General features: G+C 48.3%; 1 protein-coding gene across 4 annotated transcripts in view; it reads left to right on the forward strand.

Moving 5' to 3' along the window:
* LOC130884798 (disks large homolog 5) overlaps window positions 1-27,906 on the forward strand; it is a 110,367-nt gene that overhangs the window by 73,036 nt on the left and 9,425 nt on the right. The window contains exons 10-28 of one of the 4 annotated variants that reach the window (XM_057785978.1): window positions 132-264; window positions 922-1,049; window positions 1,701-1,876; window positions 2,121-2,224; window positions 6,377-6,469; window positions 7,729-8,754; window positions 9,808-9,931; window positions 10,267-10,411; window positions 11,523-11,635; window positions 12,217-12,306; window positions 12,494-12,644; window positions 15,629-15,688; window positions 16,252-16,414; window positions 16,599-16,732; window positions 17,241-17,390; window positions 19,347-19,530; window positions 20,510-20,658; window positions 21,377-21,547; window positions 23,229-23,422. In XM_057785978.1, coding sequence (XP_057641961.1) covers window positions 132-264; window positions 922-1,049; window positions 1,701-1,876; window positions 2,121-2,224; window positions 6,377-6,469; window positions 7,729-8,754; window positions 9,808-9,931; window positions 10,267-10,411; window positions 11,523-11,635; window positions 12,217-12,306; window positions 12,494-12,644; window positions 15,629-15,688; window positions 16,252-16,414; window positions 16,599-16,732; window positions 17,241-17,390; window positions 19,347-19,530; window positions 20,510-20,658; window positions 21,377-21,547; window positions 23,229-23,422 — 3,488 coding nt within the window. The remainder of the gene's footprint in view (window positions 1-131; window positions 265-921; window positions 1,050-1,700; window positions 1,877-2,120; window positions 2,225-6,376; window positions 6,470-7,728; window positions 8,755-9,807; window positions 9,932-10,266; window positions 10,412-11,522; window positions 11,636-12,216; window positions 12,307-12,493; window positions 12,645-15,628; window positions 15,689-16,251; window positions 16,415-16,598; window positions 16,733-17,240; window positions 17,391-19,346; window positions 19,531-20,509; window positions 20,659-21,376; window positions 21,548-23,228; window positions 23,423-27,906) is intronic. The other 3 variants (XM_057785979.1, XM_057785980.1, XM_057785981.1) reach the window with 3 other exon arrangements.

Raw genomic sequence — 27,906 nt, forward strand, 5'->3', positions numbered from 1 at the left:
TTATCAGGAAGCTGAGTGCCAGGGCGAAGAAGCCCCACTTCATTTTCTGGAGTGGCTGCCTTAGTTTGGTGCTGAGTCAGTGAGATGTTTCCCCCACAAAAGGCCACTGCCACAGCTCTTTCTGTTCTCAGGGAGCAGATGGAATGCCAACTGGAGAAGGAGGCCCGGTTCCGGCAGCTGATGGCCCACAGTTCCCACGACTCAGCCATTGACACGGACTCCATGGAGTGGGAGACAGAAGTTGTGGAGTTTGAGAGAGAGACGGTGAGCTGCCTCAGGTGGCTGTGCTAGTCACTGTCTGGGTGCCATGTTTCAGGGCTACCTCCCCCAGGGTAGAATGCGTCTTCTTCCCTGTAGCCATCTGTCCTGGGTTGGGGTTACTCTTGCCGTGATGAAACATCATGGCCAAAGCAGCTTGGGAAATAGAGAAATTATTTGGCTTATGCTTCCATACCTTCGTTCAGCATGGAAAGAACAGGGACGCAGACAGGGCAAGAACTGGAGATAGGAACTGATGCAGAGGTTACAGAGGGATGCTGCTTATATAACCCAGGATCTGCAGCCCCGGGATAGCCCCACCCACAATGGGATGGGCCTTCCTACATCAATCACTAATAAAGAAAATGCCCTACAGTCTTGCCTGTGGTCTGCTCTTAGGGAGGCACTTTCTCAGTGAGGTTCCCATTTTTCAAATGGTTCTAGCCTATGTCAAGTTCACTTAAAACTTGCCAGCAAAACACCCAAGCTGGGTTACATCACTCTTGTGTCTCATGGTGGTGCTGGCAAATCCCATGGAAGGCAAAGGCCCCAGTGGAGGATCAGGACCAACACTGACAGGGCTGTCTCCTCCAGGACTGAGTGCCTGACTTGGGTATTTCTCCTCCCTGCTTGGTAAAGATCTGCTTGGTGCTGTTTTCACAGGAGGATATAGACTTGAAAGCGCTTGGGTTTGACATGGCAGAAGGTGTGAATGAGCCTTGTTTTCCTGGGGACTGTGGCATATTTGTTACCAAAGTGGACAAAGGAAGTATTGCTGATGGTCGCTTAAGGTAAGAACTGAGAGGGTCCAGCCCCTGGGGGGATTAGGGGCCCTGCCACCCAACCTAGAGCACCCCGAGGAAGACAGGTGGCATCAAAGTGAACATGTCCTAGTAGCCGAGAACTCACAGAGCTGTCAAAGCCCTGGGCTCAGCTGGGGTGATGTTAAAGGAAACTGCCTCTTGGATCCCTGAGTCTGGCTTTTCTCCAGGTACCAGGGGCTGCGTTTTACTTCTCTGGGTAGCATGGGTTCAGGCAGTGATGTGGCCTGTCTGCTCACCCCATGTAATAGCGAGCCCAATGGAGTGGTACACCACCCTAACTACTGCCAATGCTGGTGTAAGCATAGTGTGCCCTTTAATCATTCTTCTCTGTAATTCTTTGAGGCAGGTACAAATATTACCTCACCTTACAGATAAGGACACTAAGACAGCCAGGATAAGTTCTACAGCTAGTAAGTGGCAGAGTCAGGATTTGAAGCCATGCTGTTTAACACCAGCACCTGTGAGTTTCACAACTTTATAGGCAGAAACCTACGTAAGTGTGGATGCAGGGAACTTGCTCGCTCACTGGTATCTGAGCCTGTAAATAGGCGTGTAGTGAGGGGCAGCTACAGGTCTTAGGGTCTGAGTGGGTGCCGGCCTGGCCTTGTCCCCCATCAGGGTCAACGACTGGCTGCTGAGAATCAACGACGTGGACCTCATCAACAAGGACAAGAAGCAGGCCATCAAGGCACTCCTCAATGGAGATGGAGCCATCAACATGGTCGTGAGGCGGAGGAAGTCCCTTGGTGGAAAGGTCGTTACCCCTCTGCACATCAACCTTAGCGGACAGAAAGGTAGTAGGCCTACCGGATCATCGTGTCCCTGGGGGTGCATGTTGTTGGTGTCCTAATGCGGCCCAAGTGCTCTCCTGGTGGGAGGTCCTAGAAGTCCCCAGTATCCGACTCACCAGACAGGATGTGATGAGCCCTGTGGTGGGAGTGTCACAGAGTGGGGTGTGGTCCCTTTTACAAACTTAGTCAGCAGAATTGGGATGGGACAGCCAGGCCAGGTCACCCACTGTCCTCCTCTGGCTCACAGACAGTGGCATCAGTTTGGAAAACGGAGTGTACGCTGCTGCTGTGGTACCTGGAAGTCCGGCCGCCAAAGAGGGGTCTCTCGCCGTGGGAGACAGGATTGTTGCGGTGAGTCTCCAGAACAGGGCGAACTGTCCGCTACACATAGACATTGCACCGTGTGATCATTAAAGAAGGCAAAAAACCCAAAAAGCTTTCTCCTATGGGTACTGTAGACAGGAGGAACAGGTCTAGGATGGAGGTCAGACTCATTCTGTTGCTCACACACTGATAGCGCAGAGTTTCTCTTACTCATCCCTCAGTGTGTGAATGTCTATAACGGACAGTTTTCCGAGAAAGAATATCTATGTGATGTTTTTCTAATCACATATGTGTATTTTGAGAGATTAAGCAATTCTCCGGCCTCAGAGTCATTTTTTTTTTTACTGATCAGTATACCTATTCTTTTATCTTTTTTCCCCATTATCAACATATTGGGGAAATGGTCAAGTGTAATGTAATGTAAAATGGTCAAGTGATTAAAAAGCAAAAAACAACAAAACACATAGAGAGCAAAGTGTAGTCGTTCCCCTTCTCCCTTGAGTCCACTGATAGAGGTCTGCCCCCACATGGAAGGTGCCTGCAGCCCCGACCTCGCGTGCTCGTGTGAGTCTCTCTGTATATGGCATTTGTGTTTAAACACAGCAGTGGGATCTGTAGTTTGCATTCTATATCATGGGTGGCTTTCCAAGTCATCTTCACTCACAGTACCCACCTCATGAAGCTGGGTTGCTTGGTGATGCATACTTAAAACTGTCTCCTTCTGATAGACATATGAGTTGTCATCACCATCTGCTGTGAACTTCACCTGTAGTACAGCCGCTTCTGGACCCCTTAATCTCTGCACTCAACAAGAAGTGTGGGTGTTAGCTGAGTAGCAGGGTTTGTCGTGTCAGTCTTTGGATCAGCCTGCTGAGCTGGAAAACGCATGTGCCTTTCTATGGCATGTGTGTGAAATTCCAGTCGTACGGAAGGCGGTAATGATAGCATGTCATCTGGGTCTGGACCCGTCTGTGGTTGCCATCCTGCCAGAACCATGATTAGCAATTTACTGCGTTTACTTCCAGAAATGTTTCAAGCATGTCTATCTCTTATGGCTAATTTGGAACCATAACATCCTCATTTGTTCACCTTGCATTTTTGTCTGACTGAGATTCATGTCCTTAGATCTGCCTGTGGTTCTTTATAAATTAATATAATTACTCAATCAGTGATGTTGGGGATGGAACCAGGGTATAGAGAGTCATGTGTGCTAGGTAAGCTCTCTACCCTGAGCACACCTTCATCCCCCATATGGGCGCTCAGGGGCATCGGCTAATGCTGCTAGCCATTCCTGTGTGCTTTTATAAGCAGTGCTCAGTGGCTACCAGTAACCTCTCATGGGGCCTTCTTGAGGGCCCTGTGGAGCAAATCCCTGGGTGGGCTTTCCTGGGTCAGAGTGCATAGGCATCGAATGACTGGCTACCTATGCTGCTGTGCCCTTGTGTTTCCACAAGAGTCATGAGTCATGTCAGCCTCACAAGTACCTGAGGAAAGGCTCATTACTGAGTATCCTTGTTCTTCGGATTTGAGAACCAGTGCTTCCAAACAGCATGGTCACATGGAAATGTCTTAAAAATGGAGACGAAGTACAAGGAAAACACATTAGCTACCCTTGCTGATATAATTACATCCTGTAGATACTTTTTTAGCTTTTGTGTATGGAGGTGGTTGTGTGTGTGTGTGTGTGTGTGTGTTCATATGGCTGCCTGTATGTGCAGATGTACATATGCATGTGTTCCAGTGCATGTGGAGACCAGGACCAGAGGTCACCACCTTGCTCATTAAGAATCGTCTTTTTTTTTTTTTTAAAAAAAAAAAACAAAACAACAACAACAAAAAACTTTTTAAATGATATCATATGTAGGATTGTGAGGGCACAATGGAACATTGTGATGTCACAGTGGAGCACTGTAATGTCATAAAAAATTTTCATGTCTTGTTTTAATTGATCATTGTGATATGACAGTGTACCATTATGATAGCACACCTGAGCAGTGTTATACAGCATTTGGTAGAATAGTAGACTACTGTGAAAACACAGTATAGCATTGTGATATCAGGGTGGATCATTCTGATATCACAGCAGAGCTGTAATGTCATATGCAGAATTGTGACAGCAACATGGAGCATTGTGATGCCACTTTAAAACAGTGTTACAGTGAACCTGTGACAACACTGAGAACCACTGGAAGCACAGTAGAAAGTAAAATTATTTAAAAACAGGGTGATGTGAGGGATACCTTGTAGGATTTTGTTGGCCCAGTGTTACATTGTGATGTCACACTGAACTGTGGTATAATAAGGTAGCACTGTCTTGGCACAATTGAGCATTTTAATATGGCTATGTATTGTGTGAGACTTTAAAAAGTCTTTTATTTATTTTTTGACAATTTCATACATATATACAATGTATCTTGATTCCCTCCTGATGCTTCTGCCAACTCCCAACAGTTATGGCAATTGCCATGATCCATGTTCAGAAGACAGCACTTCACAGACCCTCTCCCATCTTAAGTTCTTTCTGTCCCCTCTTTTCTATGTTCTCTGAGCCTTGGGTGGTTGATACAGATGTTCAGCTTAGGACTGAACACTCAGCAGTCACTTATTCTCTACACTTTGGTTACTTAGGAGTCAGTACATTAACCAATGGCCACTACAGCAAGAAGCTTCTCTGGCTGAGGTTGGAAGCATCACAAATCTATAGATATAAACATAAGTATTTAGAATATAGTTTGACAATGTGGCCATTTAGCAAAACAACAGACTCCAAAGCCATGGGCTTTGACCAGGTTTATAATAGAAATCATAAATTCCCTCCTTTGGAGCAGACTTCACATTTAGTCAGAAAGCATTTGGTTATCCCCCTAATGTTCGTGCTACTAATAGACCACTCGTCATGTTGTCCGCCCATACAAGGTACCTCTGTTCAAACTCACATATATAAATTAGCTTACAGAATAATGGGTTCCCATAAGAGTTATTGATTAACTCACGTCTTCCCAATCTCTTCCTAATTCTTCCTGAGCCTTTCATCCCCATTCACCTTGTTTTTTGAGATAGGGTCTCTCATTGGCCAAGCTTTTCCAAATAGGCTGGGTTGTTGCCAGTGAATCCCGGAGACCTACCTGTATCTGTTTGGCTAGCATCCGTGTTACCACCATGTGTCACCATACCAAGCTTTTTACCTGGGTTCTGAGCATCAAACTCAAGGGTGCACAGCAAGCACTTCACCAAGTGAGTGCTCTCCCCAGTTACCCCCTTTTCAAGCTTTTGACTTTGAAATAATTATAGAATCAAAAGAAGTTTTTATAAAGAGAGTACAGGGAGGCCTTATGTACCATTTATCCTCTATTCCCCGTATTAAAGCCACCATGGTGACACTGGTGTGGTGTGTATGCATAGTTCTGGGTGGTGTGATCACAAGTAGTTTTGTGTAAACATTGTAGTCACATGTAGAACCATTTCTTCATCATGCCTGTTTTCCTTCTGTCTCCTTCTTATCGTTCTCCCCTCTGCACACCCTACACACACAGGCTCTTACCTGGCGGTTAAGCTGTACCTGTATGAATGACATTATGTAATTTGTGACTCCATCAAGGCTTTATTCACCCAACATGATCCTGTGAGAGCCTCCCAAGTGTTTCCCTATAGCTCAGGTACACCACAGTATGGACATTCACTGTTCCAAATGCCCTTTTTGAGAAGCTTTGACCATGTTGGTGAGGGGCGAGGACAGATTCCAGGAGAGGGTGTTGATTCTCTTTGACAATGGCAGTGCTTCATTCTATGTGGTACTTTCTATGTCACAAAGGCTTCTAATAGCCATGGTCTCCTTTCTATTAGCCACCCACCTCCGTGAGGCATATGTATTTCCTGGCCACTCACAAATGAAGGAGTGGGCTACTATCACACAGTAGAATGTCTCCCTGTGGTCCCCTGTGTTCTGGTCCCATCCAGCGTGATGTTATGATTGTGTTCCCCTTGCTTCAGAAGGCCCTGCTTCTTTAGTGACTCCAGGCGCTGCTGGTTAGCACCTTTCTTTCCTTTGCTAACCCCCGAGTTTGGCTCCTTATGTAAATAGTCCCAGGATTGGCAGATGGGCCCAGCCCCTGGCCTGGCAGCCTGGGAGCCTGAGGCCACCCCATTGATAGGCCTGACCAGTTCTCTCTTTGGTCCTAGATCAATGGTATTGCACTGGACAATAAATCTCTGAATGAATGTGAATCTCTGCTGCGAAACTGTCAAGACTCCTTGACCCTCTCCCTCCTGAAGGTGGGCACTGGGCACCTCTGCCACTGTTGGGAGGGTGAGAAGTGCCTCAGCTCCATGCACTTGAGCTGTTTCTAAAGGGCACCAGGATTGTTGGGGAAATATATTGATTTTAAAATGCAGGGTGTAGGAAGCCTGAGAGGATGTAGATTGAAAACAGTTGGGTACATTTCAGTCTCTGGACAATCTGATGGCCCTAGAGGTGGTTAGCTTCCTTAGGCCTGGCAGTGGACTTGGAGTTTTGAGGAGAATAGCCATATTTGATGGTAAACTTGAAAGTTCTTAGCCTGGGAAATACCAAAATATATGTGACTTTCCAGTGTTCATCAATGTCAGCATAGACGAAGATGATAAAGAGTATCTGGTAAAATCGTTGAATCTGGTGAGTGGGTTTATAGGTACTCATTATACTTTTTTTAAAATCAACTTTTCTACATAGTTGGAAAGGTTAGTAATAGAAATGTAGGTAAATGGGTCCAGCTAGTTCACTAAGAGATGCTTTCTAAGTTATTTCTTAAAATTAATTGATGTTGGGGGACTGTTTTAGGTCTATAGACCATCTGAACTGGCAGATTGTTCTCATGTGTCCCCTCACGTGAGCGTTCCAGCCTAGGTTTCCCCTGGTATTGCCACCTTACATTTGTGTGGTGCATTTGATACAAATGATGAGCCATCACTGCTGCATGGCTTAATGGGGGCACTGTTGATACTGTGATCCTGTGAGTATGGACAGATGCATACGTGGTCATCATACTCTGCAGGTAGTGTCACTGCCCTAAAAGTCTCTTGTGTCCTTCTTTGTCATTGCCACTTCTCAAGCCTACAAGAACCACCATCCTTTTCCTGTCTCCAGGCGTCTGTCTTTTCGAGACATCATGTAGCCCTTTCACGTAGACTTGCTCACTCGTGCACAGTTCTTTTCTGTGTCTTTTTGTGGTGTGTGAGCTCACCTCTTAGCCCTGGCTAGTTTCCTGTTGCCTGGGTTACCATGAATAATTTACTTTGATGCTCGGTGATTCTTACACAGTGTGCACGTGACTGCATATCATGCTCAAAGTCGACAGAATTTTATTGCTCTTATAATTTCTACATAGCCAGGCCCATGAGAAAACTTCACCGTTAGACAGTAATATGTACATGAATCTGTGTTTGCCTTCTGTGTGTCTGTCTGTCCATCACTCCTGTCTGGGGATGGTTTCCAGTGACAGTTGTAAGCGATGACATCTCACTTTTTTTCTCCCCTCTCTGCATCCCTGGCTCAGGTATTTCCCCAGAGCTCCTCGTGGAGTGGCCAGAACATCTTTGAAAATATCAAGGACTCAGATAAGATGCTGAGTTGTCGAGCACACGGCCCAGAGGTCCAGGCACATAACAAACGGAACTTGTTACAGCACAATAACTCCACACAGACAGATATCTTCTATGCAGATCAACTGGAGGACAGGAAGGAGCTGGGCCCCCCTGGAGGCAGCACTTCTTTTCCGCACAAGCCATTCCCTAGAACCTCCTCTCCAGCCTCTCCCCAGGCCTGTCCTAGCACCTCAGACCGTAGTCTGAACTCATTCCGTTCCGATGCCTCTGCTGAACGTGACTATGGGCTGGTGGACGTGCAGAGCCAGCAGCCTCTTTTGTCTTTCGAGACTGGGGTGGGCCCCTGTGGGATAGTAGAGGCTCCCCTGGACAAGGTAGATCCGGACGGCTCCAGCAGTGGTGGGACCTGGCCCAAGGCTGTGCTTGGTTCCACGTCAGTGCCTGAGAAGCTCTCTGTCTACAAGAAGCCCAAGCAAAGGAAGTCCATCTTTGACCCAAATACTTTCAAGCGCCCGCAGACACCCCCCAAAATAGACTACCTGCTTCCAGTCCCTGGGCTTGCTCACTCCCCACAGCCCTCCAATAGGGCAGGGTCTCTGACACCCCCAAAGCCCCCCAGGAGAAGTGACTCTATCAAGTTTCAACACAGGCTGGACACCAGTTCTGAGTCAGAAGCCACTTTGGTGGGCAGCTCACCTTCTACCAGCCCTCCAAGTGCCCCACCCCCCAGCATGGACCCCGGGGAGCCCATGCATGCTTCACCCACACGCAAGGCAAGGGTCCACATCGCCTCCAGCTACCACCCTGAAACGGATGGAGAAACCTCCTACCTGCCTGCCAAGAAGTCCTGTGATGAGGACCTCACCTCCCAGAAAGCGGATGAGCTAGGGCCCAAGCGGCGCCGGCCAAAGTCTGCCCCTAGTTTCCGACCCAAGATTGCTCCAGTAGTGATCCCTGCTCAGTGCCTGGAGGTAGAGGTTGGCCTCAAACTGGAGCAGTGGGGTGGGAGCCTGCAAAACAGCCTGTCAGAGTTTCCCACAGAGCTGGGGCCCTGCTGGTGGTGTGTACCTGCAAGAGTGATAGGGTGGCAGGGGGGTGCCAGTGAGCAACAGTCCCCTGTAGACGGGAAAGGGTCATGGGATGTGCATGGAGTGGGAAATGACACTAAGAACACTTACTGAAAATAATGTTTGGTTTGCTTGTTAAAGAAGTTTTTGAGCTTATAAAAAAAAGGAGGAAAAGATAAGTCCTCCTGAGTAAATCGAGAGCCTGTAGAGGAGAGGTAGAAGGGAAGAAAGGAGGAAGGAAGGGGAGTGGGGGAAAATGTATAGCTCAATTAAAACCACAGAAGTTTTTGAGTTTATTAAAAAAAAAAAAAACCTAAATGACAGATTTCTCAAGAAAGGTTGGGGGAAATGAGTGGTACACTTGAAGCTGGCTGTAGGGCAGGCTAGCTGTGTGTGCTGAAGTTTCCAGAAGGGGAGATTACTGAGAAATTGAAACTTCTGGGGCACAGTACATACTGCTCACTGTGCTTCCTGTCAGGCATGTCTTCCCATCTTTCACTTCCACAGTCTGTTTATTTGAAAGGCAGATTCTAACTACTACAATAACAAAGCCAGGTAGTGGTGTTGCACACTCAGGACTTGGGAAGCAGAGGCAGGTGAATCTCTGTGAGTTCGAGGCCAGCCTGGTCTACTGAACGAGGTCTAGGACAGACAGGGCTATACAGAGACTCTGTCTCAGGGAAAAAAAGGAAAGGAAAGGAAAAAAGAAAAGAAAGGAAGGGAGGAAAGAATAAAAAGAAAAGAGAAAAAAGAGAAAGAAAGTAGAGGGAGTGAAGGCAAGCAGGCAGACAAGCAGATTCTTTCTCTGCGCTTGCTGTTTGATGTCTCTGTACAGGGGTCAGGCAATGCGAATAGGCAGCACCTTTGCCTGAGTGGGAGGAGCTGGTACATGGGACTGGTCAGTTTGCAAATATACTAAGTATTCACTTTCCCTAGCAGACACTATTGCTTTTGATTCTGCAGGAACAGCACTGTGATCCAACCAGTGGAGAACTCTCCCCAGAGGTTCAGGAATGGTCCCCGTACTCACCAGGGCATGCTAGCCGGCATGGCAACCCCCCACTCTACCCCAGCCGGCCATCTGTGGGTAAGTAAGCTACTGGGATAGGAATTGGAAACAGGGCCGTTGTGGGTTCACAGGGATGTCCAATCTTTGGAAAGAGGGGATATTCTCCTCAACACATAATTTCTTGACCCCATTTCTATTGGATGTAATCTTTGCTTGTTCTGATGGATCAGTTCTTTCTAACAGTTGGGGAAGGCCACTAGTAAAAGCCATATGGCAGATTGGTAACTAAAAGTCTCTACCTAGAATCCCTTTTCCCTAAGACTGAGACTGCCTGGTGTTTATGGGAGGGTGTGTTCCAGTCCAGGGCTGTCTAGGTGTTTTGGAACCACTGTTCTGATCCAGCTCATTTCTAGGCACTGTTCCCCGGAGTATGACTCCCAGCACCACCGTGAGCTCCATTCTGCGGAACCCCATCTACACCGTGCGCAGCCACAGGGTGGTTCCCTGTGGCTCTCCACCTGTGTCCCGCGATGCTGGCCCCCAGGGCCTGTCTCCCAGGTATGCCAACGCACTTACACCTTTCTATGTACCAGTTTTCCAGTCTCCTAGTTGGAGAGTTACTGCAGCATAGAGGGCTGAGGGCGTAGAGAATGCTGTGTGAACTCACTCTGGTATTCAGAGGAGTGATGGCAGGTCCGGTGCCAGTGCTAAAATTTCAATGGAGAAGTTTTTCTGACTAGGTAGAATACCACTTAATATATTAAAAACGAACCTGAAATTAAGGGTTGGGGGAGAGACAGATCAGAATTACCCTTATCTATTCATTTGGCAGATTTTTAATGATCAACTTCTATGTCCCAATGGCTATTTGGGTTTCAAGGACAGACAGTGGTAAACCTGAATGGCAAGACCCCATTCATGGGCTTTGTGTTCAGTGCGGAGTCCAGACATATGAGAATACGGCAGTGGTAACGTGTGGTGATGAGTCAGAGAAACAGGGTGACAACAGGGCTGTGATTGGAGAGAGGGTGTCTAGGAAACTGAGTGTTGTGACAAGAACACTTTCCTATATGTGCAAGGCCCTGGCCAAGAGAAATTAGACAGCAGGAAGGAGGGCTGCAGGGCTGAGGGCTGTGTGTCTGGGAGCATAGGGGGAGCTTGGGGGCGGGGGGGGGGGGGCATATGGCAGCAGGGAGGCCCAGACTAGGACATAAACCCTGAAAGACTACCTAGGAAACCCCTGGGGTGTTTTAAACAGGGAAGGGATGTCACCATTACACAACCTAAGCCACCTTGTTGGGACTGACTGCTGGCTAGCTGGATGTGGGCGGTCCCTGGGTACTGTCCCCTGGCTTTTTAACTTGTGCCATCCTGAGTGAGGTATACCACTGCTCTCTCCAGGACTCTGTATGCACATCCAACCTCCCCTCCCCCCTCACCATTCCACAAGGCAGAGCCTTGTTTCCCTCGTCCACCCAATCCCACTCTTGACCTTGTCTGCTCCCTCTTCTGCATAAAAGTCCTTAATAGATGTCATCTGTGAGAAGTGACTGGGGTCAGTCTGCTGTCCTGTCTTAGGGAGTGCAGGCTGCTTACTGTGTTTCCCCCTGTGGTCATGCCTGGTCTTAGTCCTTCTCCAAAGCCCCTCACCTCTCTGATTTACTCACAGTGTCCAGCACCAGGGACGCCTCAGCCTGGACCTGAGTCACAGGGCCTGCAGTGACTATTCTGAGATGAGAGCCTCCCAGGGTTCCAACTCTCTGCCCTCCAGTGCTCGTCTTGGTAACTACCACTGGTGCTTTTATTTTGATAACAGGTCTCTGGGTGGGCTGCCCTTGTGACTCCTTCTGAGCTCAGCTCCCTCCCATGAATGGCTGCTATCTTGTGGCCTGTCTAGCATACCTATGTTTTCAGAGCCACTGCCTTCTGCCTGCAGCTTCGTGATGGTTGCGGTTGTTTCCGGTGACATCTTGGTTGGAGTCTTGTTTCCTGACCCCGAGTTAGTCCATCCTGGGTGTCTTGTATGGATACACACTTGGGGGAAGTGTAACTCTGAGGAGAGTGGTCAGTGTTGTGTGGTAACAAGAGGGTAATAAGTCTTCAGGGCTTCAGAGACAAGATGGAGCATCTACTGCAGCAGTTAGGTTACTGTTGCATTTTGACCTGAAGCAAGGCGATGTGCTTCTGTCCTGGTGCATTCTGAGCCTGCTAAGTTCCGTCTAGCATGAGGCACCAACGGTCTCCTCCAGTTCCCCACAGATAATTTTCCTCAGGGATATCAAACAGGCTTTTATGTTACTGCATTGAATGCTGAGAGGCTGTTCAGTCAAGAGGCCTGACGCTGTCTCCTCCTGGAACAACAGGGTCTTCCAGTAACCTGCAGTTCAAGGCAGAGCGGATTAAGATCCCATTAACACCGAGATATCCCCGGTCTGTCATGGGCTCTGACAGAGGTAAGTACTGGGCATTCCCTCTTGTGCCTGCTCCCTTGGGTCCTCTCTAATCATCTCAGTGGGTTGATGAGGGTCATCTGAGCCTAGCCCTCATCTGTAGCTGTGGGGACCAGGTCATAGGATGAGACCCACACAGCCCACATCTAGATGGCAGATTCAGTCCCGTCCACCTCTTCTCTCACGACAGGTTCATTGTCACATTCTGAATGCAGCACTCCTCCCCGGTCCCCACTGAACATCGATACCCTGTCCTCCTGTAGCCAGCCTCAAACCTCAGCCTCCACATTGCCCAGAATTGCTGTCAACCCCACTTCCCATGGGGAGCGGAGAAAGGACAGGTAAGTGTTAATGAGCACCTGTAGCTGGGGCAAGCCAGGGGACTCCACGTCTGCTCTGGCCATGGGGAGTCCAGAGAGCGTGAGGCATACTGTCGGAACAATACAAGTTAGAGACTGGGCAGGTCAGGTGTAGATGGCAAGGGCAGAGCAAGGTTGGCTCCTCCCCTGAGCAGTGACTAAGCATGATGCTTGATGGCCTGGCAGTGACAGGGATAGCAGGGTGCTGCTTGCTGCTTGCCAGACCCATTTACACACACTGTTAAAATGTCTCAGTTACACAGTTTTAAAAGTCTCAGTTGCATGAGTGTCTACAGTTAGCTCCATTTTCCAAGAGTACACTGTGTCCAGACCACCTGAGTAAGCTCTGTGTATACAAGCTCAGTGACTGGCCTGACCTAGCTAGAACCGGGATTCATTCTTATCCCTTGATCTTTGGCTCCAGGTATAATTTGCTACATTTCTTGGTTCTTTGGCTCTACTCAGAATTGTTTCTTTGTTTGTTTCTATTGAGAAATGAAATGCACATAGGCAGGCAGATCTCTGTGAGTTCCAAGACAACCAAGGCTATAGTGAGACCTTGCCTCAAAAAAACGTAAATAAATAAATATATTAGATCATATTTGATTTGAAAATCTGAACTTGTAAGAAAAGGAACCCAATGCGTATTAACTTGAGAACCCAGGGGAGCAAATGTATGTAACGCTAGGCCCTAGCCCAGGTCACCAGCTACAGGACTAGGGTGCTTTCTGGGCGACACCCATGGGAGTGTGGAGGCGTGGCTCTGCTCAGCTCTAGCTCTGGCTTCTCCACATGAAGTGTGTCTTCAGTAGAAAGGGCCTGTGACACGAGACATGCAGCCTATCGGCTTCCTGCTCCCAAAGGTATGAGTGATCCCTGCCCTGCTGGGGCTGACAGTCCAGTTAGAGGTGAATTCAGCCCCTGTGACCCAAGCAATAGCTTCCCAATGAAAGGTAGTCTCCTATCCAGACCCCGGAGTTCCCTATCATATAGTCATGAGAGAAAATCAGGGAAATGAAAAAAGTAAAAAGAAGAAGAAAGTCCCATGCAGTCAGTTGAGACGTCTGCTATACACGGCAGAGAGTATAGTGTCTGTTGTAGTGCCATGTCATATATACAACACAGTTCCTCTAGCAAGTATTGTAATGCTAAGTAAACGTAATAATCTTGATGTACAAATTAGCTTTGCTCTGAGAAAACTTTTGTCATAGTGTAAAAAATTAATCAGGTCGCTGGGAAGTTGGAGGAAGTAGAGATCATGCCATTGGTCACATTCTCCAGGACGCCCTCTCTCTGTAGAAATCTGCCCATGCACAGATACATAAAGTGAAAATATTAAAAAAAAATACTGACATAAATATGTATATAAGTCCCAAAAGTGGAGTTGCTTTTCTCTATTCCACATCTTTTCAGGTCAGGAAACCCTGATGCATAGGGTCATTTGGAAGTTTCCTGGGTGTGTGTGAATGTGTGTGTGTCTGTCTATCTGTACGTATGTATATTGATGTTTGTGTGTGTTGGAATATGTGCACATGAGTGCAAGTACCCTTGGAGGTCAGAAGAGGCCATCAGATCCCATGACACTGGAGTTAATGGGTGGTTTTGAGTGAACCAATATGGATGTTGACAACTGAACTCAGGTCCTGAAAGAGGAATCCACACTATTCACTGTGGAGTTATGTAGTAATAGGAGCAGCAGGGCTGCGTCCCCGGCACCCGGCTGCCCACATGGCTAGCTTATGCCCCGAAATAATTACACGGAAACTGTATTCTTTTGAACACTGCCTGGCCCATTAGTTCCAGCCTCTTATTGGTTAGCTCTTACATATTGATCTAACCCATTTCTCATATTCTGTGTAGCACCACGAGCTGGCTTACTAGGAAAGATCTTAACCTGCGTCTGTCTGGAGTGAGAGAATCATGGCGACTGACTGACTCGGCTTCTTTCTCCCAGCATTCTGTTCTGTCTACTCCACCTACCTAATTTTCTGTCCTATTAAAGGGCCAAGGCAGTTTCTTTATTTAACCAGTGAAATTAACACAAAACAGAAGACTCTCCCCCATCATTGTTATCTCTCCAGCCCCAGCTTCCTGGCTTTTATGTGACATGGTTCGACTTGGTCACCCACTTTTGTATTGTGCTGAGCACACTGTGTTAATGTGGACATAGGAATGGTCAGCCACTGGGTGAGGAGGAACCTTGGATGGACGCTAGACCTGCTCTCTCCTTTCGGTGTCTATTCTCTGTTCCATCTTCTTAGCCTGAGCTATGAGGATGGTCTTTAGATGACTAGCTGCAAGGGACTTAGAATTCTAAACTGCCTGACACTCTAATGCATGTTCAGTGGCAGAATTGACTGTATGCAGGAGCTAGAAGGTTAAGGGGAAAATTGTGGAGGCGTGGGTTTGGGAAGTGACATTACCTGGCAGGAGTGTTAGAACCGTTTCAGAAGATTTTCATGGGATGGTGAGATGGCTCACTTGCTGCCAGATCTGGTGACCTAAGTTTGATCTCCTGGACCTACGAGGTGAAAGGGGAGAACTGGCTCCACCCCCACCCCACAAATTGTCCTCTTATCTCCCCACATGCACCATGGCATGCACAGGTGTACATGCACATATATAAACACAAATGAGTAAGTCGATGTAAAGATGAATGTTTTTAAATTGGGTGTGTGTGAGGCATTTTACTCTCTGCTATTCCAAGACACAGCTGTGGGGACCCAGACTAAGGTCCTCTGAACTTGTGGGTTTTCTCTTTGTCTCACAGTAGTGACAAGCAGGTATTTGCTGCTCACAACCTAGAACTTCCTATGGCTTTGACTGAGACTGAGGGCCCCCTCAGCTGGAAAAGCTACTTCTAGGAGGAGGACTTGCAGAGTTCTGGGTCTTCTGTTCAAGTGTGGTCCTTCTGAGTATCTCTTCTCTCCTAACCTTTGTTCATCGATGTATCTCTTCCACCACAGATCCCTTCTGAGGCTGCCCGTGGCCGTTAGGCCCAGGTCCTCCTCACTGAGGAGTCTGAGGTTGGCCTGACATGAGGCTCTCACATCCTTTCATGCCCTTGGATATGGGGACGGCTCCCTGGCCAGTAAATGCATGCGCACACCCTTGCTCCATTAGTCCCTTAGCCCTCTTCTCATGGCTTATAGCTGTTTCATTGTCACTCTAGGGACCCATAGATACAAGAACTAGCTATTCATACCATCTTTGCGGGGAGGGATTAGGGGACAACTTTTTGTTGTCATCTTTTTGCCAGTGGGCGTCTTCAGAACTCCCTCCATGGGATATGCATAGTGCATGTCCTAAGATGACTCTTTCATCAAATGAAAGTGTGTGTGTGTGTGTGTGTGTGTGTGACTCCCAGTTATAGTTCACATCAGTCATCTTCTGTCTTTTCCATGTTTGTTTGTACTGCATGGAATTTCAGGAATGTGTTCCTTTGTCCAAAGTCAGTTTGCCATCTCCCATCTTATCAGAACACCTGAGCTCTGGGCCTTCCTCCACACTGCTGACTGCATGCCTGATCTCAGCCTCCCCATTCTGTCCCTTTGGGTCTAAGTCCCTGAAACTTGGACTGTGTCTCCAGGCCTTACCTGGAGGAGCCACGCCATGTGAAAGTGCAGAAAGGTTCAGAGCCTCTGGGAATCTCCATCGTGAGTGGAGAGAAGGGTGGTGTCTACGTCTCCAAGGTGACCACAGGGAGCATTGCCCACCAGGCCGGCCTTGAGTATGGGGACCAGTTACTTGAGGTAAGAGGAAATGGCCCTCCCTCCCTCCCTCCCTCCCTCCCTCCCTCCCTCCCTCCCTCCCTCCCTCCCTCCCTCCCTCCCTCCCTTTTCTCTTTGGTCCTGTCCTACAAAGCAGTGTTCCCAAGTCCATGTTCACTGCCTCAGTCATTACCCGTCACTGAGTCCACCCTGGGCATCTTCCCAGTTCAATGGCATAAACCTGAGGAGTGCCACCGAGCAGCAGGCCCGGCTGATCATCGGACAGCAGTGCGATACCATCACCATCCTGGCACAGTACAACCCACACATTCACCAGCTCAGTAGCCACTCCCATTCCAGGTATGCTTCCAGGGGCTGCCTAGGCTGGGGTGGACAAGGGGATGTCTCCTCCTGAAACATTAAGAGTACAGACAAGGGTGCGGGGAGCCACAGTAACTAAAACCTCAGTCCCTGGCATAGGATTCATACTGTGCTTGACTTTGTGTGGGAGCAAACACTGGACACCTGCCTGTACCTGCACCCGAACTGTGGGCCCCGAGGTAGATGACAGGAGTGTTACGTGTCCTGTAGAGTCACCACGCATAACTTGGTGGGGAATAAAAGCAGATGAGAAGGGAAGGGGGCTTTGGTGTCCTCTAGGTTGGATTCTTTGGAGAGAATCCCTGATTGGAGACAGGCAAACCTATGGGGCAGGTGGCACAAGTCCAGACTCCTTATGTATCTGCCTTTCTAGGACTCGGTGTGTGAAGCCGGTTCCCAATTCACAGTCTGGACCCATTGCCACACTGCAGGGGTGGTGGCTCTGGCTGCTTGAATGCATTATATTCTTTCTGTTTCCCACCTCCAGCTCCCACCTGGACCCTGCTGCCACCCCTCACTCTACTCTCCAGGGCAGCAGTGCTGTAACCCCAGAACATCCCTCTGTCATTGATCCATTGATGGAACAGGATGAAGGCCCTGGCACCCCCCCAGCCAAGCAAAGTACCCCCAGCTCCAGGTCAGCATAGGCAATGCTATGGGACTCCATTTGCCCATCTGCTCCACTGGGACAGACCCCACACCAGGCCTGTCTTTTTTCCTTCACCCCCCCTTCTCTTCTCCTATTCTGTCTCCAGACATTCTACCTTTACCAGCCAGGAAGGCCCGGGTCTCTGCTCAGCGGCGACAATGTTGATGTTAGGCCAGGGACCCTGGCAAGTGTGCTGAGAGGCAGCTAGGGCTGAGCTCTGCGGCAGGGAGGACCGTCAGCTGGGTGTGCACACTTCCTGTGAGCAGATGGGGTTCTCCTGAGAAGCTAGAGAAGAGAACATTGTCAGGAGGAGAGGTTCTCATAGGAGCCTTGGGTCAGTCTAACCTAGAATTGCCGCTCGTAAGTGCCCCGGTGTCATGCGGATTGAGGCCGCTCTGCCTGGGCAGAGCTCCTGCTGGAACTCACCAGGGGTGGACTCTTCCTTTACATCTCCTTCATGGTTTCTGAGGGTGTCTGGCCCCCTCACTGTGTTCCCAGATTCACCCTGACCCTACTCCACTACTGCTGCTACTGCTCCTACCTCTTCCTCCTCCTGTTCCTCCTCTTCCTCCATCTGCTCCTCCTCCTCCTCCTGCTCCTCCTGTTCCTCCTTCTCCTCCTTTTTCTTCTTCTTCCATCTCCTCCTCCTGCTTCTTCCTTCTCCATCTTCTTCTTCCTCCCCATCTCCTCCTCCTTCTTCCCCTTCTTTTTTCATTAATTTATTTTACATCCTGACCCCAGCCTCCTCTCCCTCCTCTCTTTCCACTCATCCCCCCCACACCTGTCCTCTGCCACCCCAACCCACCCCTTCTCTGTATTTGCTCAGAAAGGGCAGGCCTTCGAAGGGCATCAGCATAGCATATCAAGCTGTCATAAGACCAGGCACCTCCCCCAGTATTCAGGCTGGGCAAAGCAATCCAGTATGAGGATTAGGTTCCCAAGAGGCAGCCATAGCACCAGGGACAGCCCTGCTCCCATTCCTAGAGTCCCCCAAATAGACCAAGCTACGCAACTGTCACATATATGCAGAGGGCTTCGGCCAGTCCCATGCAGGCTCCCTGGTTTTTGGTTCAGACTCTGAGTTCCCATGACCCAGGCTAGCCATTTCTGTGGGTTTTCCTCTGATGTCACTGACCCCTGGCTTCTACGATCTCTCCTTCTTCCTATAGCTCAGCCCAGTGTTTGACCATGGGTTTCTGAATCTGCTTCCGTCAGTCACTGGATGAAGGCTCTCCACTGACAACCTAGGCAGTCACCAATCTGATCACGGCATAGCCAGTTCAGACTGTGCATCCATTGCTGTCTGAAGTCTTAGCTGGGGCCATCCTTGTGGAAGTTTCCTTTGCATTAGGCTTCTACCCGAGTCCATAAAACCCCCTTTCCAGTCATCTCTCAACATCCCCCCTCTGCTCACCTTCCAACCCAACCCCTCAAGTCCCCATGCCCACCCATCCCCAGTCCAACCAGGGGATCTCCTCTATTTCCCCCTCTGAGGGAGTTCCATGCATTTCCCCCTTGGCACCTCTGGTCTTGATAGCAAGAGCCCCCACATTAGCTGGCAGAGAGACTGCCTGGGTGTTTTCCTGAGTGAACTGTCTGTCTCTAAATAGCAAGGCCAGGTCAGGCAAGCTCAGTAGAGAAAGAGGTGCTTCCTCAGGCACCCAGTGACAGCTGGGTCAGAAGCATGTCCCTTACTGGCTTTCTTGTTTTCTCTCTGAATGGCTTGCTGCCCTCTTTCTTCTGTCTCTCTTTCTGTTCGCATTGCCACTCTCGGTCTCCGACTCTGTACTGAGTCAGTAGAGGAGAACCTGTGACCAGCCAGCCCCTTGGCTCTTAGAAGTCCAAGCCTGCCAAACAAGCAGGCAGGGCATCAACCATGACTCTCTTCACTTATCCTGAGTCTCTTCTTGCACATGTTAAGGACTTGATTTTCCTTCTTAAAAGGATTGTGGGAGATAGCAGCAAGAAGAGCCCTGATCCCCGCATTGTTTTCATCAAGAAATCCCAGCTGGATCTGGGAGTGCACTTGTGTGGTGGGAACCTGCACGGGGTGTTTGTGGCCGAGGTGGAAGATGATAGTCCTGCCAAGGGTCCCGATGGCCTCGTGCCAGGGGACCTCATCCTGGAGGTGAGTTCTGCCACTGTGTGTGCCAGGTCATGTTCATGCGTTCTCAGCTTCTGTCCTCTTACATGACACAGAAGATGGGATTATACTTTACCTATAGTAACTTGTCAAGGTGGGTTATTCATCTTGTAAATGAGGGCTACTCCCCAGCCCGTGGGCAGTGTGGTGGGCCACTGAGGCAACCCAAGGGCTTAACTTAACTTGACACTGATCCTGAGGAGCCAGAAGGAAGTGCCCAGTCTCATGAGTACTAGGTCTCTGAGCTGACTGATTTGGCTTTCTTTCTCTCTCACTCTCTGGGTCTCCCATCCCATGGGGGAGATGGCACATAGATGACTGTCCTAGTTAGGGTTACTATTGCTGTGATGAAATACCATGGCCAACGCAACTTGGGGAGGAAATAAACTTGGTTTATTTCAGCTTATACTTCCAGGTAACATTCTATTACTGAGGGACGTCAGGGCAGAGCTCAAACAGAACCTGGAGGCAGGAGCTGATGCAGAGACTATGAAAGAGTACTGCTTACTGACTTGCTCTCTGTGGCCTGCTCAGTCTGCTTTCTTATAGAATTCAGGACCAGCAGCCCAGGGGTGGTGTCCTCTACCCCTGCCACCAACAATGGGCTGGGCCCTCCTCCCTTGTCATTTACTAATTAAGAAAATGCTCTACAGGCTTGCCCATAGATCAGTTTAATGAAGGCATTTTCTCAATCGGGGTTCCCTCCTCTCAGATGGCTCTAGCCTATGTTAAATTGACATAAAATTAGACAGTGCAATGGCTTCATAAGTATAAAGTAGAAATCTTCATTGCTAGGTAGTTCCACTGTATCTAGTAGCCAGGAAGTCATAGAGCACAGGCACAGGGGAGACCAAGATCAGTAGAGGGGAGGCAGGCAGAGTCTTAAGACCGTCCTGGAACCTTTTGAGTATCCATGCTATCCCTGCCACTGTCTTTCTGACCCTGGCGCTCTTTCCCTGCTCAGTATGGCAACCAGGATGTGCGCAGCAGGACAGTAGAGGATGTCTATGTGGAGATGTTGAAGCCAAAGGATAATATCCGCCTGAAGGTGCAGTATCGCCATGAGGAATTCTCCAGAGTCAAGGGCCTGCCTGGTGACAGCTTCTACATCAGGTGCCAGTAGCAAGGGTTAGGGCCAGGGGAGGGGCTGTCTGTGGAAAGTTCATAGGGTAAATGGATTCCTGGACTATTCGCCCCGAGGGCTCAGGCCATCACTGATTGGCATGACTTTTGCCTATGTGAGATACTTTTGGAGGGAGGGTAAGGGTCAAGACTACAAGAGTCTTGAGACCTGGAGCCCCTTAGACTACTCTATGGGCTGTGTTCCTCCTGTGGTCTCTCCTGAGTCCCACAGAGCCCTCTGCAGTGTGCATGGATCTCAGGTGTCCATGGTGCCTATAAGTCATGTGGGAATGACATCAGGCATCTTCAGTGAGCGGCTCAGGACGCCTGTCATGTCCCCCATGACCTCAGACCACAAAGTAGATGATAACACGCATGGGTAATAACTTCCCATTCTGCAGGAGGGAAATGGTGTATTTGCATCTATGGGAGGTGCTAGTCCGCAGGAAGCAGCCACTTTGATTGCTGAGACAAGTGGATAGAAAATGTCTGTTTGAAAGGATGGGGTACAAGGAAGTGATGAGCCCTTAGAGTTAGAAAGAAAAGGTGATAGACATCTCTATCCTGCTCTGGAAAGTGTATGATGTGGGCCTCTTCAGGATGCCCCCAAATCCTTTCCCGTGGTGTCTGGAGACAGCACAGACAGCTGCCTCAAGAGATGGGCGTGTGTGATATGATCTCAACCTGTGTCTTCTCTTCCATGGTCCAGGGCCCTATACGACCGTCTGGCAGAGGTGGAGCCTGAACTGAGTTTTAAGAAAGATGACATCCTGTATGTGGATGACACATTACCCCAGGGCATGTTTGGGTCCTGGATGGCTTGGCAGCTGGATGAGAATGCCCAGAAGATCCAGCGTGGGCAAATTCCCAGTAAATATGTGTAAGTCTTCTCCATCTCCAGGCAGAGACCACGGGGGCCACCAGCGTGGTATGGGACCTCACAGAGCTGCAGTGACCCAGATCCCTGTCCAGAAAGCTGCTCCTAGATGAGCCAATGCATAGAAACACCACGATGAGTCAGGATGTGTAACCTCTTCTCCCAAACAGAGTCATGAAGCTGTGAGTCCTCCCACTGATGCGGAGGCATGGATATTCACAGATATGTGCAACCATCTTCACCATTATTTTATTTACTGATGATTGAGGTAGGGTCTCATGTATCCCAACTAACCTCCCATTTGCTCTGTAGCTAAGATGGCCTTGAACTGCTTCTCTTGCCTTCATCTCTTAAGTGCTCAGATCATAGGCATGTGCCACAACATCCAGTTCATGTGTTGCTGGGGATTAAAATCAGGGCCTTGAGCATGCTAGGCAAGCACTTTACCACATTGCCAGCTCCTTCAGAATTAATTTTAAAGCATGTCCATCACCTCTGAAAGAAACTCAATTAGCTATTACCCTGTCTGTTTTCTTTTGCTGTAACAAATACTTGAGGCTGAGAAATTCATAAGAAAGAGAAGTTTATCTCCCAGTTCTGGAGACTGAAAGTGTGAAGTCAGGTGACCTCCTCTATTCATCTGGTGAAAACCTCATTGGCCACTTCACAATGTGGTCAGGAAGCAGAAGGAAGGAAGAGATCCTGTGGCAAGCTAGGATGTCTTAATGGTCTTTTGCTGTGAAGAGACACCAGAACCACAGCAACTCTTATAAAAGAAAGCATTAAGTGGGGGCTGGCTTACAATTTCAGAGGTTTAGTCCATTATCTTTATGGCAGGGAGCATGATGGCACATAGACAGACATGGTGCCCGAGAAATAATTGAGAGTTCTGTATCTCTATCTGTAGGTAACAGGAAAAGAAAGATTCTGGAACTAGCTTTGGCTTTGAAACCCCAAAGTCCACCCCCAGTGACACACTTCCTCCTACAAAGCCACACTTCCTAACCCCTCTCAAGTAGTGTCATTCCCTTATGACCAAACATTCAAATATATGAGTCAGAGGGTGTCATTCTCCTTCAGATCACCACAAGAATCAAGGAGGATCATGTAGTGGGATTTTTCTTGGAGCTACCAGCTCACAAAAAACACAGATTTATTATTAATTATGAAAGCTTAGCCTTAGCTAAGGTTTGTTCCTAACTAGTTCTTGTAACTTAAATTAGTGCATATTTTTTCATCTACATTCTTTGATGTTCCTCGGCTGCTTTTACTCTGTACTGCCCATCCTGTTTCCTCTCCATATGGCTGGTAACTCTGCCTTTCTTCTTCCCAGAGTTCTCTGTGTCCAGAGTCCCTGCTATACCTCCTGCCTAGCTATCGGCCATTTAGCTTTTTATTAAGTCACAGTGTAAAGGAATATTCCACAAAAAACTCAGTTTGCTCTTTCTTTAATAACTTTCCACTGGAGGAAGTACCTGAGGTTCTGAGAGAACTCCTTTGATCACTTCTGAGGGTAAATACCCAACCATTCTTTACCACGCAGTCTCTTTTTAAAGATACCTCCGACTCAGTGGTAGTGGCGATGCCTGAGGTTCCTGGGGCATGGGAAAGGCTGGTAGTTAGGAGGCCTCAGGGAGCTAGGGGAACCTAGGGGCCCTCCCCACATTGTCCTCTCTGACTGCAGGATGGACCAAGAGTTCTCAAGGAGGCTTAGCATGTCGGAGGTCAAAGATGACAACACAGCAAAGACACTGTCGGCAGCTGCACGTCGGTCCTTCTTCCGCAGGAAGCATAAACACAAACGCAGTGGGTCTAAAGACGGCAAAGATCTGCTCGCCTTGGACACCTTTTCCAATGACTCCATTCCACTCTTTGAAGGCAAGTGCTGGGCTCCTTCCAAAGGGCTCCATGGGCTCCATGGGATTGGCAGGGTGGGAGAGCCTCACTGTGGGGGATTCCCAAAGGTTCCTTAATTTTTATGTACTTGTCTGGAAGTGGACATTCAGGCTGGCAGGATGGTTCTGAGAATCTTTCAACATCAGTGTGTGTCTTTAATCCTCAAGTCTGCTCTTGGCCACCATGTTTCTTCGTTCCTCCAGCCCTGTTTCAGGAAGAAGGGCACAGCGAGTGTCAGGACCTGGGAGGCAGGGCGGTGGCTCGGTGTGTGAAGTGCTGTACAAGCTCGAGGACCTGACTTCAGATCCAGATATTAAAGCCAAATGTGGCGTGCCTGTAAGCCCAGCACAGGAATGAAGAAAGATGGTGGTGGCTCATGGCTAGCCAGCCTTGCTGAGAGGCAAAGCTCCTAGTTCATTCAGCGAGAGGCCCTGGGCCAGGACGTAGTTTCTGCCTCGTGCATTGTGTCCGGCTTGTGTTGGTCACTGTTCAGCCTGTCTCACTTCATTTACATGTTCATTGGTGACTTTGACAAAATCCTTCCCAGAGAATGCTGAGTAACGCTGGAGTGGAGGACTAGGAATGTCAGATGCCCTCCTAGAAGATGGCCCTTGTAGAAGGAGGGCATTGGTCCTGAGTGGCAACAGATCCTTGCCATCAAAGTGGTTCCTAGGACTGTGTAGATATCCAGTGTCCTGGACAGACAGGGTTTGGGGTCATCAGGCAGTTCTAGAATGTGGGACTGATGGGTCCCTCTTTCCTCTTTCCTTCTTCTTTCCTTATCTTTAAAGTGAAGATCTTGCCAGGTGTGGTGGTACATACCTTTAATCTCAGCACTTTGGAGGCAGAGGTATGCAGATCTCTGTGAGTTCAAGGATACCCTGGTGTCTGTGTCTGTGTGTGTGTGTGTGTGTGTGTGTGTGTGTATGAATCAGCCAGGGCTACACAGTAAGACCCTGTCTCAAAAATAAATAAATAAATAAAGTAAAATAAAGTGCAGTACGATGTTCCCTGTCACCATCATGCAGGCTGGATAGACCACAGCCTGTGGGAAGCTCTAGTCTGCTCTCAGTTTCTGTATAACATACATAACATACAGCGTTAGTGTGGGGTTTAATGCATGTGAGTGTATATGTAAAAAATATGTCTTTTGGTGATAATGTCAGCTCATTTTTGCCCTTTTACCTCAAAAGCCTGAGATGTACTCTCCTGTTAGTAACAGAATTAAGTTGCTGTCGTCTCTTGGGTTTCTAGCCTTCCTCCTTCCTTCTTTTGGGCTGTGCTCTGAGACAGCCCACTTCTTTCTTCCACAGGCGCCATCTCTCATGTGTTCAGTGAGGGTCTGGTGGGTGTGTCTGTGTCAGTTCCTTGGAATTTCTGCACTGCTTAATTTTTTAAAAAATTTAAATATTTATTTTTAATGTGTGTGAATGTTTTACCTGCATGAATGTATGTGTACCATGTGTGTGCCACAGAGACCAGAAGAGGGTATCAGGTCCCCTGGGACTGGAGTTAGACAAGGTTGTGAACCACCACGGGGATACTGGAAATCAAACCTACTCCTCTGGAAGAATAACCTGTACTCTTAGTGGTTGAGCCATCTCTCCAGTCTCACCACTCATTCTGAAACTGTTCCTGGAAACACACCGTCTGGATCGTTCTGTTTTCCTGAAATGACCCTTCTACCACTGATAAGTGTCCTCATTTCTGGCAGTGTCCCTTTGAAAAATCGGGAAGGTGTGATGCTCTATTTCTACTCTTTTTCTCTTGCTTAGTCTCCATACATATACTTGGCCTTTTTCTGGCTACGTTCATATTTGAACTTCTTTGTAGTTTTATTTACTGTCCCTGGAGTAGGGTAAGGCACAGTAGCTTTTATTTCACTAGCTGGCAGCCTGAGTTTTAGCACATTGTATCCAAGTATTACCTGACTATCAATGTGTGGATAGATGGCAGATAGTTTTCACTTTCTGTGAAAGCAGAACGTCTCAAGTGTCACTATAGTGGATGCTGTCTTTTCTTTGTGTTTGCTGACTCCACGTCTTTTATATTTCCTCGTCTCACCTTTCTCTCCATATTGGGAATAACCCGGTATTTCTGTTACCTCTCCAGTTTTCCTTTGGAGACTTCAGTGCCCCACATGTGCATCTGACTGCCTGCTAGCCCAGGCCACCACAGTGACCTAAGAAGTCTCCCTGCACTCACCGCATCCCAGCTTCCGTAGTGTGCCCGTTGTCACCCCAGTGCGCGACAGTGTTTTCACGCTGTTCTCTTCACTCTCTTTCACTAGTCATTCCTTCCCCTGCTTCCGTTTGTCTGGTCTTGTCATTTTTCTGCTTTCCTTCAACATTTCTTAGAATGTCTGATTTGTGCTTTGTGACATATTTTGTTTTGTCTGACATTGTCCATTTTACCACTTTACAGAATTTCCCTGTATATAGAGCCTTAGCTTGGTGTACACAGCCACAACTTGGTATGTCAGAGAGTTGGTACCAAGCCCCCTCTAGGTATCCAGACCCACAGGTGTTTTGTTAACTCATGTCAATCAGATGTTTTATTTGGCCTAAGTGCATTCTCCATATACTTAAATGGTCACCAAATTACTTAATGATACCTATTTGAATATTTTCTATCCCCAATTGCTTGAATCCATGAAATCAGAACTGAATCCAGAGGGTTGGCTTCATTTGACGGGGGGGTAAAGGAGCTTGTCAGGTGAGCCTGGTGACTGGAGGTTGTTCCCTAACTCACACAAAGGTGTAAGGAAAGGCCTAACTCTGTGAGTGTTTCCTCTGACCTCCACATATGGCATATGTGAAAAAAAAAATGCTGTTCAAGGAGCTGGGGAGACTGTTTTGTGAGCAAAGCAAGTGCTTTCCTGGGCAAATCAGAGAACTGGAGTTCAGATCCCCAGCACTTCCATAAATGCTATAGGAGAGTTATCAAGGAGGACACCTATTGCCAGCTTCTAGCCTACACACACACACACACACACACACACAAAATGCAAATGGAGTTGTATTTATGGCTGCTGTAACAAATCACTATAAACAGTAACTTAACACAATGTCTATTCATTCTAAAAGCCAGATGTCTTAATACCAATGCCACCAGGTCAGCCTGAAGGTGCCAGAGCCTCCACTGCCCTGCAAGCTCTGAAGGATGCTTCTGCTCCTAGCCTTTGTTGGTTCTGAGCAGTGGCTACCAACATTCGTTTGCTTGTGGACACATCACTGTTATCTTGAAACCTCTTTCTACTCCTTCTTGACGTCCCCTTCTCTGCCATGTGTGTCTGCTTCAAAATTCCCTTTTCTGGCGGGAACACCTGTGAGGGCATTTAGGCTCTCCCCAGACAACCCAGGAGAACTTTCTCACTAGAAAATGCAAGAGTCACAGGTTGTTGGGATCAAGAAGTGTCCTGGCTAGTTTTGTGTCAGTTTGACAAACTAAAGTCATCAGAGAAGAAGGACCCTCAGTTGAGGAAGTGTCTCATGAGATGTAGTTTCTCAACTAGTGATCAGTGGGGGAGGGCCCAGCCTTTGTGGGTGGGGCCATCCCTCAGCTGGTAGTCCTGGGTTCTATAAGAAAGCTAGCTGAACAAGCCAGGGGAAGCAAGCCAGTAAGCAGCACCCCTCCATGTCCTCTGCATCAGCTCCTGTTTGAGTTTGTGTCCTGACTTCCCTCAGTGACGAGCTGCGATGCTGGAGTGTGAGCCAAATAACCCTTTCCTCCCTGACTTGCTTTTTGGTCATTGTGTTTCATTGCAGCAATAGAATCTGTCTTAGTTAGGTTTTTTATTGCTGCGAAGACCATGATTATGACAACTCTTACAAAGGCAAAGGAAAAACATTTAATTGGGGTTGCTTACATTGTCGTCATGGTGGGAAACAAGGCAGCATGCAGGTATGAGAGTCCTTACATCTGGACAACAGGAAGTGGTCTGTCTCACTGAGTATAACTTCAGCATAGGAGGCCTCACAGCCCAATATCACAGTGATGCACTTCCTCGAACAAAGCCACACATACTCCTACATGGCCACACCTCCTAATAGTGCCACTCCCCTTGGGGGGGTCATTTTTCTTTAAACCGCCTGTGAACCCTAAATAAGACAAGAAGTGACCCAGCCCTTAAGGGTCCATTTTAACCTACCACGATGTTTCTGGGAGGGTTGCTTCTAATGTTTTTTTTTTTTTAATTTTTTACTTATTTATTTATTTATTAAAGATTTCTGCCTCCTCCCCGCCACCGCCTCCCATTTCCCTCCCTGTCCCCCGATCAAGTCCCCCTCCCTTGTCAGCCCTAAGAGCAATCAGGGTTCCCTGCCCTGTGGGAAGTCCAAGGACCCCCCACCTCCATCCAGGTCTAGTAAGGTGAGCATCCAAACTGCCTAGGCTTCCACAAAGCCAGTACGTGCAATAGGATCAAAAACCCATTGCCATTGTTCTTGAGTTCTCAGTAGTCCTCA

This window comes from Chionomys nivalis, chromosome 12, assembly GCF_950005125.1.
Source record: "Chionomys nivalis chromosome 12, mChiNiv1.1, whole genome shotgun sequence".
NCBI classification, from domain to species: Eukaryota; Metazoa; Chordata; class Mammalia; order Rodentia; family Cricetidae; genus Chionomys; species Chionomys nivalis.